General features: G+C 43.2%; 1 protein-coding gene across 3 annotated transcripts in view; it reads right to left on the bottom strand.

Annotated features, from left to right (window-relative positions):
- PCSK5 (proprotein convertase subtilisin/kexin type 5) overlaps positions 1–13,161 on the bottom strand; it is a 466,549-nt gene that overhangs the window by 29,368 nt on the left and 424,020 nt on the right. For all 3 annotated transcript variants that reach the window (XM_053575543.1, XM_053575548.1, XM_053575551.1), the window contains 2 exons: positions 3,750–3,967; positions 2,137–2,373 (listed from right to left, as the gene is read on the bottom strand). In XM_053575543.1, coding sequence (XP_053431518.1) covers positions 2,137–2,373; positions 3,750–3,967 — 455 coding nt within the window. The remainder of the gene's footprint in view (positions 1–2,136; positions 2,374–3,749; positions 3,968–13,161) is intronic.

The raw sequence follows: 13,161 nt of genomic DNA, 5'->3' as shown, positions 1-13,161 counted from the left end.
GGTGTCACAACTCACAGCAACCTCCAACTCATGGGCTTAGGTGATTGTCTTGCCTCAGCCTCCCGAGTAGCTGGGACTACAGGTGCCTGCCACAACGCCCAGCTATTTTTTTTTGTTGTTGTTGCAGTTTGGCCAGGGTCAGGTTCAAACCCGCCACCCTCGGCATAGATTTGACATTTTGAAAAAGATCTCCCATTTTGGATGACTTTTGAAGGATCATCTTCTCTGTTGTAAATCTTCATGCAATAATTCTTTTTCATTCTTTTTTTAAAAAATTTTTTGTAGTGGGCGGCGCCTGTGGCTCAGTGAGCAGGGCACCGGCCCCATATGCCGAGGGTGGCGGGTTCAAACCCAGCCCCGGCCAAACTGCAACAACAAAAAAATAGCCGGGCGTTGTGGCGGGCGCCTGTAGTCCCAGCTGCTCGGGAGGCTGAGGCAAGAGAATCGCGTAAGCCCAAGAGTTAGAGGTTGCTGTGAGCCATGTGACGCCACGGCACTCTACCCGAGGGCGGTACAGTGAGACTCTGTCTCTACAAAAAAAAAAAAAAAAAAAAAAAAAAAAAAAAATTTTTTTTGTAGAAACAGAGTCTAACTATGTTACCCAGGCTGGTCTCAAACTTCTGGCCTCAAGCAATCCTCACATGTTGGCCTCTCAAAGTGCCGGGATTATAGGTGTGAGTCCTCAACCTGAGAATTTATTTTGATCAGTAGTTTTTAGTCACTGATGTGAGGAGGTTTCTGAAACTGTCCTCACAGGGTTACCGAGAATTATACGCCAGGTTCTGGACAGAAATACGATGTTTTCCATCCTCCTCCACCAGTTATAATTAAACACTAATCAGACTGCACTTTGAGCCACCTCCTTTCAGCTGCTTACTAAGCCGTTTAGCACTAAATTCTGACCTTGTATCCCCATTGTTCCTATAGATAGGCTCTCTGATGTTAGAATCATAAGGCTTTTGTTTAAGAATTGCTTCAGATGTTTTTCAGAGCCTGAATTCCAACCAGTTTGAAGACCCCCACGGGAGAACCAAATCAGTGTAATCATGCACTCTTTCCATCTCCCCCTCCCATGACCTCACTCTGCACTCTTCCAACAATCTATAATCCCCACACCTTGGCCCACTACTCATCCTAACTGCTTAAAATCCCTTGTCTCAAACTCCTCAGGGAGGCAGATTTAAGATTCCCTTTGATCTCCTTGTTTGGCTGCCTCGTGATTGAACCTCTTTCTCTGCTGCAGTCCAGTGCACTGATACATTGACTTGCAGCACTTCACACAACAAACTGGGTATGGTTACACGTCCACATGATGTCTTACTAACAAAAGTCACATGATCAAAGCTTATGAGTGATTCTTTTTCATTTTTTTTTTGTTTTTTTTTTTTTGCAGCCTTAAAAACATTTTAATTCAGTGCCAATACATAAGCATCAGATTTCACATGAAAAAGCAGACTTACGATTTCTCTTTGAAAATCAGAAGCATTGGCCATGCTGCCTCTGCATTCTGCCAGGACAGAGCCTGCTAGGACCAATGTGTTTGTCTTTCTTGTATATGGGGTTGAGCTTGTGCCCACCCTGACTACTCATTTTTTCTATCTTCCTGAAATCAGTAGACCAGTGTTTCTCATCTTTGGTTATCTCATAGCACACTTCAACCTATAGATTCTTTTTCATTTTTGAGATTCTGTTGCCCCAGGTAGAGTGCCATGGTGTCATCATAGTTCAGAGTAACCTCAAATTCCTGGGGTCAAGCTATAGTCTCAGCTTCCCAAGTAGCTGGGACTATAAGTGTGCACCACCATGCCCAGCTAGTTTTTCTATTTTTAGTACAGATGGGGTCTCACTCTTGCTCAGGCTGGTCTTGAACTCCTGAACTCAAGTAATCCACCCCCCTTGGCCTCTTAGAGTGCTGGGATTACAGGTGCGAGCCACCACACCTGGCCTTATGAGTTATTCATTTAAAAAATTAATTAAAACCAATTTAAAAAATGTGTTGCCTCAAGTGGGACAATAAAAGGTGAGATGACAGCTCTGGGGCTGAAACTGCGCAATCTCCAAAACCTATTTTGTCTAAGCAGAAACACATCTCATTTGGTTCCCTGAGATGCCATGCTTGGCCATGAAAGTCTTTACCTCTGCAATTATTAGTATTTTCTTCATAGTAAGTTCCTAATGGACACTCGTCCAAACACAGCCCATTATAGAGGACCAAGGAAGCATCAGCACAGACATCACAGTCATCAGCTTCTGGGCCTCTGCATTCCAGACAGTCTTCATGACAGAGGACACAATGGCGTGAGTCCTTATAGAAGCCTTTGGGACAGGACTGATGGCACATGTCATTTTGCAGGAAGAACCCAGGCATGCATTCTGTGGGCAGGAGGAAGCAGCAAGTTATCGCCAGGGTATAGGAGAGAGGAATTCATTGCTTTTGCAGTGGGCTAGTCTGTCCTCCACCACTTTACTTCTTTTGATCTGAGGGTACACTTGTCCCATCCACACCCTGCTGGGGCATAGCATCAATTCTAACAAGTCCTCCCTGGAAAAGAGGAGGAGGCCACACATTGTGACCTAATTGGATGGTCCTGGATTTATGTGTTGCATTTGCCTTCCCTTTGAAGATGCAAAAAATTTCAGTGTTGTGGCAAGACAGGGATGGCTAAGACTCTGTCAGTATTGTTAGGAAAACCTAAACAGCATTAATAGATTTTTAAAATTGTATCGAGCATCTCATATTTCATTCAATATAAAAAGTACTTTAGGAATTGTTGGGTTAGTTAATTTTTCATGGATTGATAGGGAAGAACAATAAATAAATGGCTAATCAGTGTGAAGAATGCATTGAGTTTATTTTCTTATTTGAGAGAAATTGGGGGAATCCTGGAAAACACATTAGGTCACACCCAAAGAGTATCTTGGAAAGGAAAGTTAAATGAGTCTGTCTTTTTTATTTTTATTTATTTATTTATTTTTTTGAGACAGAGTCTCACTGTGTCATCCTGGGTAGAGTGCCGTGGAGTCACAGCTCACAGCAACCTCAAACTCTTAGGCTTAAGCAATTCTCTTGTCTCAGCCTCCCAAGTAGTTGGGACTATAGGCACCTGTCACAACACTCAGCTAATTTTGGGTTGTAGTTGTCATTGTTGTTTGGCAGGCCTGGGCTGGATTTGAACTCGCTAGCTCTGGTGTATGTGGCTGGCATCCTAGCCGCTGAGCTACAGGTGCCGAGCCAGAGTCTGTCTTATTTCAAAGAGGACAGTAGACAGATTTTCCTAGGAGATAATTCCTAGAGTCAGGGGTTGAAGGGAGACTGTTCACAGCCAGAGTGCTAATCTCAGTTTTACAGTTGTCTGAACTTTTTTTCCTTATTCTTTGTTAACAATTGAAATTTTCTAGCTCCTTCCTTTTTAGTTTTTAATATCTGTTTGTAAGATTTTGTGCTCAAAAAGATAGGCATTATGGACTTTCATTTGTATCTCTAGAATCTAGGATAATGCTTGGCACACCTTCTGTATGTGTACACGTGTGGAAGAGAGGATGCAAAAGGCTCCTGTTTGTCTTAGCTTGCGGAATCCATAATGAAAATTATCTATCTCACTCTTGATTTCCTCAGTGACCAGCATGGGGACAGATACATTTCAGGAAAGGGAGGGAGACGGGCTCCCACAGTCTCTCTGGACACCTCCCTCTGCTCCACCCAGCTGGCTCAGCAGAGCTGTGCTCCCCCTTGGGAGGCTCTCAAGTACCTTTGCATGTTTTCTCGTGGATGCATTCCTGACAGCTCTCTGGGCAATGCTTGCACACACCCTCCACAGCCACGTGCCCCTCAGGACAGGACTCCTGGCACAGTCCATGGTGCAGGACAAGGTCTCCTTCACAGGAATGGCAGTTGAAGGCATTTTCTTCACATGTTCTGCAAGTGGAACTGCAGCGTTCACACCTGCCATTCTCTGCATAGAAGCCACTGTAGAAGGAAGAGATGGCACAACTGGAGAGGGTGACGGGAGGGAAAAGATCCACACCCAGGGCAGAGGAGTTAGGCCTAAAAACTGAAGGGCAGCAAAAAGGGACATCAAAAAAAAAAAAAAAAAAACCAGAATGAAAAGGACAGGCATGATCCTTGTGAATTTGATTTGGTTGGAAACAACTCTTAACAAAATTTTTTTTTTTTAAAGGCTTTTGAAGAAATTTATTTGCACAGTAAAAAAAATGAAGAAATCAGAGCAGGAATAACAGATACCGAAGAACAAATGAAGGAATAATTTATATATAGGATCAAGCTGATGGAGCAATTAAAGAGGTCAAGCAATGGCAAATTCATCTGCTTTGGAAGAAGAAAAGGGAGTACTCAACTGGAGACAAAACAAATAGATTAGATGGTGCTGAAAGTGAGGTAGGAGGAATCCATGTGACTCTTGTAACACAGTGCCTAGAGCATTGTAAGCAATCAACATTGATAACTACTATTATTATTGCACATTGGGGTTATGTATTCATCTAGAGACAAAGAGAAAGAGGGAAAATACTTCAATTGATATTCTCACACTAACTAAATTTTCACCTCTATCAGTCACTCTTTATTTCAATTCTATCACTTTCCCCCCGAGATACAGTTCCTTATTTAATATGTTTATAAATTTAATCATTTTTGTTATCGATTCATTATACGTTCCATCCTAGATTTCATCTCCTATACCTTTAGAACAACCACTGACTAACCCTAATCCCAATTCGGACCAACCTATCCCTAATCCTAAACTTAATCCTATTGACAAGTGTTACTAACGCCACACACCTATTTTTATTTTCCTCATATTCAGAATCCTCCATTTCTAACTGCAATCTCATTCCTTATGCCTGTGTTGTCTAGTGAGTGCCCCTGGATACCGGCTTCACCAGCTTCCCACCCACCTGCAATACTCAGCTCACACACTATGTAAAAAGGGGACTCTTCCTTGGTTCCCAAGGTTCCTCCATCTGCTCCTATTCACCACAGGTCAGTAGTCCCCAACATTTTTGACACCAGGGACTGGTTTCAAGAAGACAGTTTTTCCAAGAACAGGGTCTGGGGATGCCGATGGGCAGTAGTGGGCAGGGTGACCACAGCCCTAAGGCATTTACCAGTTCTTTTCTCCTGTATCCTTACCCCTGGAATTTGGGTCTCGTGTTTTATGACTAGTCATGGTCTTGGGTCTCTGCAGCTCATGACTTTAGAAAGCTCCTTCATTTCTTTCATCCACTCTGGCTTTGTTTTCTGGGGCAATGGATGCTCACGTCCTTCGCTGAGCAGGACTTTTCTCACTGCATGTTGTCCAGAGCTCTTCTGAGCCCTACAATCCTAGTCCCCACCCCCACCCCAGTTTCCCAGCAGCCTCATATTTGCTTCCTGTCTTCTGAGGCTTCTCTCATGCTCTCTCAACCTCCACCTGGAGGTGGCGCCCTTGCACCAGTAAGGTCGGAAGGCACCAGCTCTGTCCTTTCCTGTTTGAGGCTAGGCTGCGCTCTCAGACAGATGAAATCTTTTTTTTTATTATTATTAAATCATAGTTGTGTACATTGATATGATCATGGGGCATCATTCACTAGCTTCACAGACTATTTGACACACTTTCATCACACTGGTTAACATAGCCTTCCTGGCATTCTCTCAGTTACTGTGCCAAGACACTTACATTCCACATTTACCAAGTTTCACATATACCCTTGTAAAATGCACCGCTGGTGTAATCCCACCAATCCCCTTCCCTCTAACCACCTCCCCCATCCTCATTTTCCCCCTTCCCCCTATTCTTAGGTTGTAACTGGGTTATAGCTTTCATGTAAAAACCCTAAATTAGTTTCATAGTAGGGCTGAGTACATTGGATACTTTTTCTTCCATTCTTGAGATACTTTACTAAGAAGAATATGTTCCAGCTCCATCCATGTAAACATGAAAGAGGTAAAGTCTCCATCTTTCTTTAAGGCTGCATAATATTCTATGGTGTACATATACCACAATTTATTAATGTATCCATGAATCGATGGGTACTTGGGCTTCTTCCATGACTTAGCAATTATGAATTGGGCTGCAATAAACATTCTGGTACAAATATCTTTGTTATAATGTGATTTTTGGTCTTCTGGGTATATACCTAGTAGAAGAATTATAGGATTAAATGGCAGATCTATTTTTTTTTTCTATTTTTAGATCTCTCAGTGTTCTCCAAACATCTTTCCAAAAGGAATGTATTAATTTGCATTCCCACCAGCAGTGTAGAAGTGTTCCCTTTTCTCCACATCCATGCCAACATCTCTGGTCTTGGGATTTTGTGATATGGGCTAATCTTACTAGAGTTAGATGGTATCTCAAGGTAGTTTTGATTTGCATTTCTCTGATGATTAAAGATGATGAGCATTTTTCATATGTCTGTAGGCTGTGCACCTGTCTTCTTCAGAGAAGTTTCTTCAAGTCCCTTGCCCAGCCTGCAAGCGGATCACTTGTTCTTTCCTTGCTTATATGTTTGAGTTCTCTGTGGATTCTGCTTATTAAATCTTTGTCAGAGACATAACCTGCAAATATCTTCTCCCATTCTGAGGGCTGTTTGCTTGCTTTACTTACTGTGTTCTTGGCTGTGCAGAAGCTTTTTAGTTTGATCAGGTCCCAGTAGTGTATTTTTGAAGCTGCTTCAATTACTGGGGGTGGGTGGTGGGGAGGGGTGTCCTCCTCATAAAATACTCGCCCAGACTGATTTGTTCAAGTGTTTTCCCTGCACTCTCTTCTAGTATTTTTATAATTTCATGTCTTAAGTTTAAATCTTTAATCCAGTGAGAGTCTATCTTAGTTAATGGTGAAAGGTGTGGGTCCAGTTTCAGTCTTCTACAGGTTGCCAGCCAGTTCACCCTCACCATTTGTAAAATAGGGAATCTTTTCCCCACTGGATGTTTTTAATTGGCTTGTCAAAGATCAAATAACGGTAAGTAGCTGGGTTCATCTCTTGGTTCTCTATTCTGTTCCAGACATCTATTTCTCTGTTTTTGTGCTAGTACCATGCTGTTTTGATCACTGTTGATTTATAGTATGGTCTGAGGTCTGGTAGCATGATTCCTCCTGCTTTGTTTTTATTTCTGAGTAATGTCTTGGCTATTCAAGATTTTTTCTGATTCCATATAAAACAAAGTATTATTTTTTCAAGATCTTTAAAGTATGACAGTGGAACTTTAATAGGGATTGCATTAAAATTGCATATTGCTTTGGGTAGTATGGACATTTTAACAATGTTGATTCTTCCCAGCCATGAGCATGGTATGTTTTTCCATTTGTTAACATTTTCAGCTATTTCTTTTCTTAGAGTTTCATAGTTCTCTTTATAGAGATCTTTCACGTTTTTTGTTAGATAAACTCCCAAATATTTCATCTTCTTTGGCACTACTGTGAATGGAATAGAGTCCTTAACTGTTTTTTCAGCTTGACCATTGTTGGTATATATAAAGGCTACTGATTTATGAATGTTGATTTTGTAACCTGAGACGCTGCTGAATTCCTTGATCACTTCTAAGAGTTTTGTAGTAGAGTCCCTGGTGTTTTCCAGATATACAATCATATCATCTGCGAAGAACAAAAGTTTGATCTCTTCTGACCCTATATGGATACCCTTGATAGCCTTTTCTTCCCTAATTGCACTGGCTAAAACTTCCATTACAATGTTAAAGAGCACTGGAGACAATGGACAGCCTTCTCTGGTTCCTGATCTGAGTGGAAATGATTTCAATTTAACTCCATTCAATATGATATTGGCTGTGGGTTTGCTGTAGATGGCCTCTATCAGTTTGAGAAATGTCCCTTCTATACCAATTTTAAGTGTTCTGATCATGAAGGGATGCTGGATATTATCAAAAGCTTTTTCTGCATCAATTGAGAGAATCATATGGTCTTTGTTTTTTAATTTGTTTATGTGCTGAATTATACTTATAGATTTACATATATTGAACCAGCCTTGAGACCCCGGGATAAAACCAACTTGGTCATGATGTATCATTTGTTTGATGTGTTGCTGGATTCTGTTTGTTAGGATCTTGTTGAATATTTTTACATGTATATTTGTTAGTGATATTGGTCTATAATTTTCTTTTCTTGTTGGGTATTTTCCTGGTTAGGGGATCAGGGTGATGTTTGCTTCATAGAATGTGTTGGGTAGTCTTCCTTCTTTTTCTACCTTTTGGAACAGGTTGAATAATATAGGTAGTAGTTCCTCTTTAAAGGTTTGGTAGAATTCTGATGTGAAACCATCTGGTCCCGGGCTTTTCTTTTTAGGGAGGTTTTGTATGGTTGATGCTATTTCAGAACTTGATGTTGGCCTGTTCAACATTTCCACTTGATTCTGGCTAAGTCTTGGAAGGTGACGTGCTTCCAAGTATTGGTCAATTTCCTTCAGATTTTCATATTTCTGAGAATAAAGTTTCTTGTAATATTCATTAAGGATTTTTTGAATTTCTGAGGAGTCTGTTGTTATTTCGTCTTTGTCGTTTCTGATTGATGAGATTAGGGATTTTACTCTTTTTTTCCTGGTTAGGTCCACCAAAGGTTCACCTGTTTTATTGACCTTTTCAAAAAACCAACTTCTTGATGTATTGATCTGTTGTATAATTCTTTTGTTTTCAATTTCATTTAATTCTGCTCTAATTTTGGTTATTTCTTTTCTTCTACTGGGTTTGGGTGTTGGGCCCTGCCATGTGCCTGAGGCCTAGTGCAACTTCCCGAGCTTGACTAGAAGTAGATCCATCAAGCTACTTCCGCACAGCAATGACTCAACAAGGCCCGGCCTGAAACTGCCTCTACCTAGATACAGCCAACGTGGTACCATGCCATTGGCCCAACCCTGTTTTACCACCCATCACACCATTTCATGTACCTCATCCCCCGCCTCCTTTCCCCACCCCTTCCCCGTGCCCTATATAAGCAGCTCCTTGACGCAATAAAGTTGAGATCCTGCTTTGACAGACTCCCGGCTCCGTGTGTTCCTGTTTGAGCCGCCGACACTCGCCATCCCGCTCAGCCCCTGGGACAGATCAGGCTGGCCCCGATCTTCCCTCAACTGTGACTGCTGGAGGACCCGGCAGATTGGTGCCCGTGTGAGGAACTCGGCTCCCCACACGAAGATCGCTGATGGGCCAATAGGTCTGTGGGTGAGTGTACCCCGTAAATTATGGGGAAGTCCAATTCCAAATTTGACCCTGCTTTGGAATCCCTTAAAATCTTACTCAAAAGCAGAGGACTAGACCTCTCGGATAGTCAGACCTTTCAAGCCTGGGAATGTTTACTTAAGGTCGCACCCTGGCTTCTGGAGAGCAACCTCTTTGACTGGGACACCTGGGATAGGGTTGAAAGATTAATCAGAAGAGCACATATAAAAAGGGGGGGAGATTCCCCTTCTTGGGATACTCCCTACTGTATCTGCCTTAAAGGGCTGTTCCCCAAGAAAGTGGAGGGAGCATTGACCCTGAGAGAAGCGGAGAATAAAAGTCCCAAAGCAGAACCGAGCCCAGATCAGAGCCCTGAGTCAGCAGACCTCATTGGCCCACTGAGTCAACCCAAACCTCTCTATCCTTCCCTCGACCCTTTTGGGAATCCTCCAACTAATCCTTTCCAGGCCCCCACTGCACCTCCTCCATATGGTGGAGAAAGCAGTACTGAGGGCGGAGCTACCAACCTTTTTCCGGCTAATATTAATCCGGGAGGTAATCGCCCCACGGCCGGGTACCCCTGGGAGGCTCAAGATCTCAAAGATCTAAAAAAGACAGTTTCTGAGGATGGACCTAACTCACCCTGGGCAGAAAGCATACTTGAAGGGCTAGTGCACCAAAGGTGTGTAGCCCGAGACTGGAAAGAACTAGCCAAAGCGGTACTCCCGGGCCCCACATTCCTTAAGTGGATGGCCTACTTCCAGGAGGAGTTCCGTGTTCGGGGAGAATGTAATCAGAGCGCCCAACCTCCCATCCCCATAACTTATGGCATTCTTTATGGTACGGCTGATCAATTTTCCACTGGCCTCCAGCAGGCAGCTATTCCTGCTCCTTACCAAGATCAGGTCAGAGCCAGTGGGCTAGCTGCATGGAAGAAATTAGACTAGGGCCCCACTGAATCCCCCATAGCGGGAATTGATCAGAAACACACAGAGGACCTCTCCACCTTTATAGACAGAGTCCAAAAAAGGCTACAGAGAAAGTTCCCTGCTGGAGTACGGGACCGATTTGTCCATTCTTTAGTCTGGGATGGCATGACCACTGATTATAAGCTCGCCTGCCCCGGGTTAAGAAACCAGGCGATGGAGAGGTGGATCATAGCTACTCGAGATGTTGGTTCCACGTCTCATCAAGCAAGGGTGATGGTTTTGGCACTTCAGGCAGACCCCCAGGAAGAACTCCAAACACTTATTAATGCCCTTCAATTAGCCCCTACTGCAGGCAAGCGGACATGTTTTGGGTGTGGTAAAAAGGGCCACTTCAAGGGCCACTTCAAAACCAAACGCCCCCCTGGCCTACCAGGGGGGAATGGCCCCAGCACCCCGTGCCCTCGCTGTAAAAAAGGCTTTCATTTGGTCCGCGATTGCAAATCCAAATTCAATCTCAAAGGTGAGCCTTTAAACTCCCTGTGGGGCTATCCCCAGCCCCATTAAAAAAGGGGAGCAGACCAGTACAAACTCATTGGACCATTCCCCTAATTGTGGGCATGAGACCAAAAATAACCCTTACAACTGGTGATAAATCCTTCAAATTCCTCATGGATACTGGGGCAGACCGCACAGTTACCAGGAAAGAGGAAGTACCCCTGTTAGGTGTGGGTGGCCGTTCTACCTCCTGGGAGACTGATGCTTGGCTCCCCTGGGTGGACCCTAGTGGAAACCATGGGGCGGTGTGCCCGCTTGTGGTCCTGGGCCTAACCGCCAATCTCCTGGGTCAAGACATTTTAGGTGAGGCGGAGGCATTTATCACCACTGACCATAACAACTCTCAGGATGATCACCCCCAAGATAAACTTGAAAAGCAATTTCAACAAAAACAGAGAAGGCAATACTATTATCCGGATAACCCATACCTCGAACCAATCAATCAAGAACACTCCCAGGTTCACCCCCAATTCTAAAGGCCACTGCTCATTCCCCAGTATTCCAAATTCGATGGACACCCGGGGACCCTGTATGGGTAGAGTAGTGGCCTCTCCCTTCAAATAAACTCCAAAATCTACATTTGTTAGTCAACCAACAGTGAGATCAAGGGCATTTAAGACCATCTACTAGCCCTTAGAACTCTCCAGTATTCATAATCAAGAAGCCCAATGGCTCTTGGAGACTCCTACAAGACCTCAGAAAAATAAATGACAGGATGATCCCTCTCAGAACCCCCCAGAGAGGTCTCCCCTGGATTCCCGCAATTCCCACAGCTTACCACCTCACAGTCATAGACATTAAAGATTGTTTTTTTTCTATTCCCCTCCATCCAAATGATATGGAAAGGTTTGCCTTTTCCATACCTTCAACCAACTTCCGAGGGTCAGATTTAAGATTTGAGTGGATGGTCCTACCCCCAAGGAATGGCTAATAGCCCCCCTATCTGTCAATATTATTTAACACACATCTTCACTTCATTACTAACGCGACCTAACATACTATTCTACATTTATGTGGATGATATAATCTTAGGAAGCCACAATTCAGATAACCTCCAAGAACTCACCACTGAATGCCTCACTATCCTCTGCCAGAATAATTTTCAAATAGCTCCTGAAAAGATACAAACCATCCCCCCATTTAAAATCTTGGGGTCCATCCTCTCCCTAGATACAGTTTCCCCTATTAAGCCCCAACTGGTCCTTCAAGAAACTTACAGTTTGCCCCAGCTGCAGAAATTACTCGGGGAAATTAATTGACTAAGACCTTGAATCCCTATCTCCACTGAGGAGATAATTCCCCTGTTTAATCTTCTAAAAGGCCTAGATTTAACCTCTCAAATAACATTACCACCTCATTGTCAACACATACTGACTAAAATTCAACAATCCATAAACCAAGCTTCTTTAAAAAGATTCAATCCCCACATACCCCTTATCCTCTACCTCTTTCCCAAAGAAACTTTATGTACCGCCCTCTTAGCCCAAAAGGGGGAGCCTATCCAGTGGATTCATCTCTTGGTGGGAGGAGTCCCTAGAGTCTATTCCATAAACAATCAGATTGCTGACTGCATATTTAAAAGAAGGGACATAGCAGTCAGATTGTTTGGCATTGAACCCCATTCCATCATCACCCCATATAAACTCTCAGATTTTTCCTGGCTTCAGAGAAATAACGACAGAATTGCACTGGCACTTGAAGGATTCTCAGGTCGAATTGATTGTCACTATGGTCCTTACAAATGGATGAACTCCTTTGCCAAACTAACTTGGAAACCATCACAACTTTTTTTCCTGCATCCTAATCCCACCTTCCTCACCGTCTTTACAGATGGAGGGTGCCTAGGAGCTTCCATTATTATTTATCCTCCCCTAGTGCAAGATCAAAAACCCACCCTCTTAAAATCCATCCTACATGAGCTTGAAGGAGCAGCTCAATTCAAAGAACTTTTTGCTGTTGTCATGGCCCTTAATTCCATACCTGAACCCTTTAACCTATTTTCAGATAGCCTTTATGTAGTCAACCTACTACCCAATTTAATAGTGGCTCATATTAAATTAGATTCCAATCCCATATCCCCATTAATGATCCAGGTTAGAACTCTACTCAAACAAAGAACCAATCCAATTTACTTACAACACCTTAGAGGACATCAAAACCTACACAGGATTTTTAGCTACAGGCAATAAATTAACAGATCAGCTAGCCTCCATGCCACAATGCAATACAGTAACAGAAGCAACATAATTTCACCAACTAACTCATATCAATTGGAGAGGGCTTAAACACAAGTATCCCCACATACCTGTTAAGGATCTGAAAAAAATCGTTCGTACTTGTCAGTCATGCCAGCCTTTCCTTCAAGTTCCCCCTCTGCAGACCTTGGGCACCAACCCCTGAGGCCTTCGACCCAATCATCTATGGCAAATAGATGTTACTCACTATGCCCCTTTTGGGAAACTTAAATACATTTTCGTGTCCATTGACACCTTCTCCTGTGCCTGTTGGGCGTCA

The sequence above is a fragment of the Nycticebus coucang genome, chromosome 2, assembly GCF_027406575.1.
Source record: "Nycticebus coucang isolate mNycCou1 chromosome 2, mNycCou1.pri, whole genome shotgun sequence".
Classification (NCBI taxonomy): domain Eukaryota; kingdom Metazoa; phylum Chordata; class Mammalia; order Primates; family Lorisidae; genus Nycticebus; species Nycticebus coucang.
The sequence above is the reverse complement of the archived record's forward strand: the minus strand, read 5'-3'. Positions and strand labels throughout refer to the sequence as shown.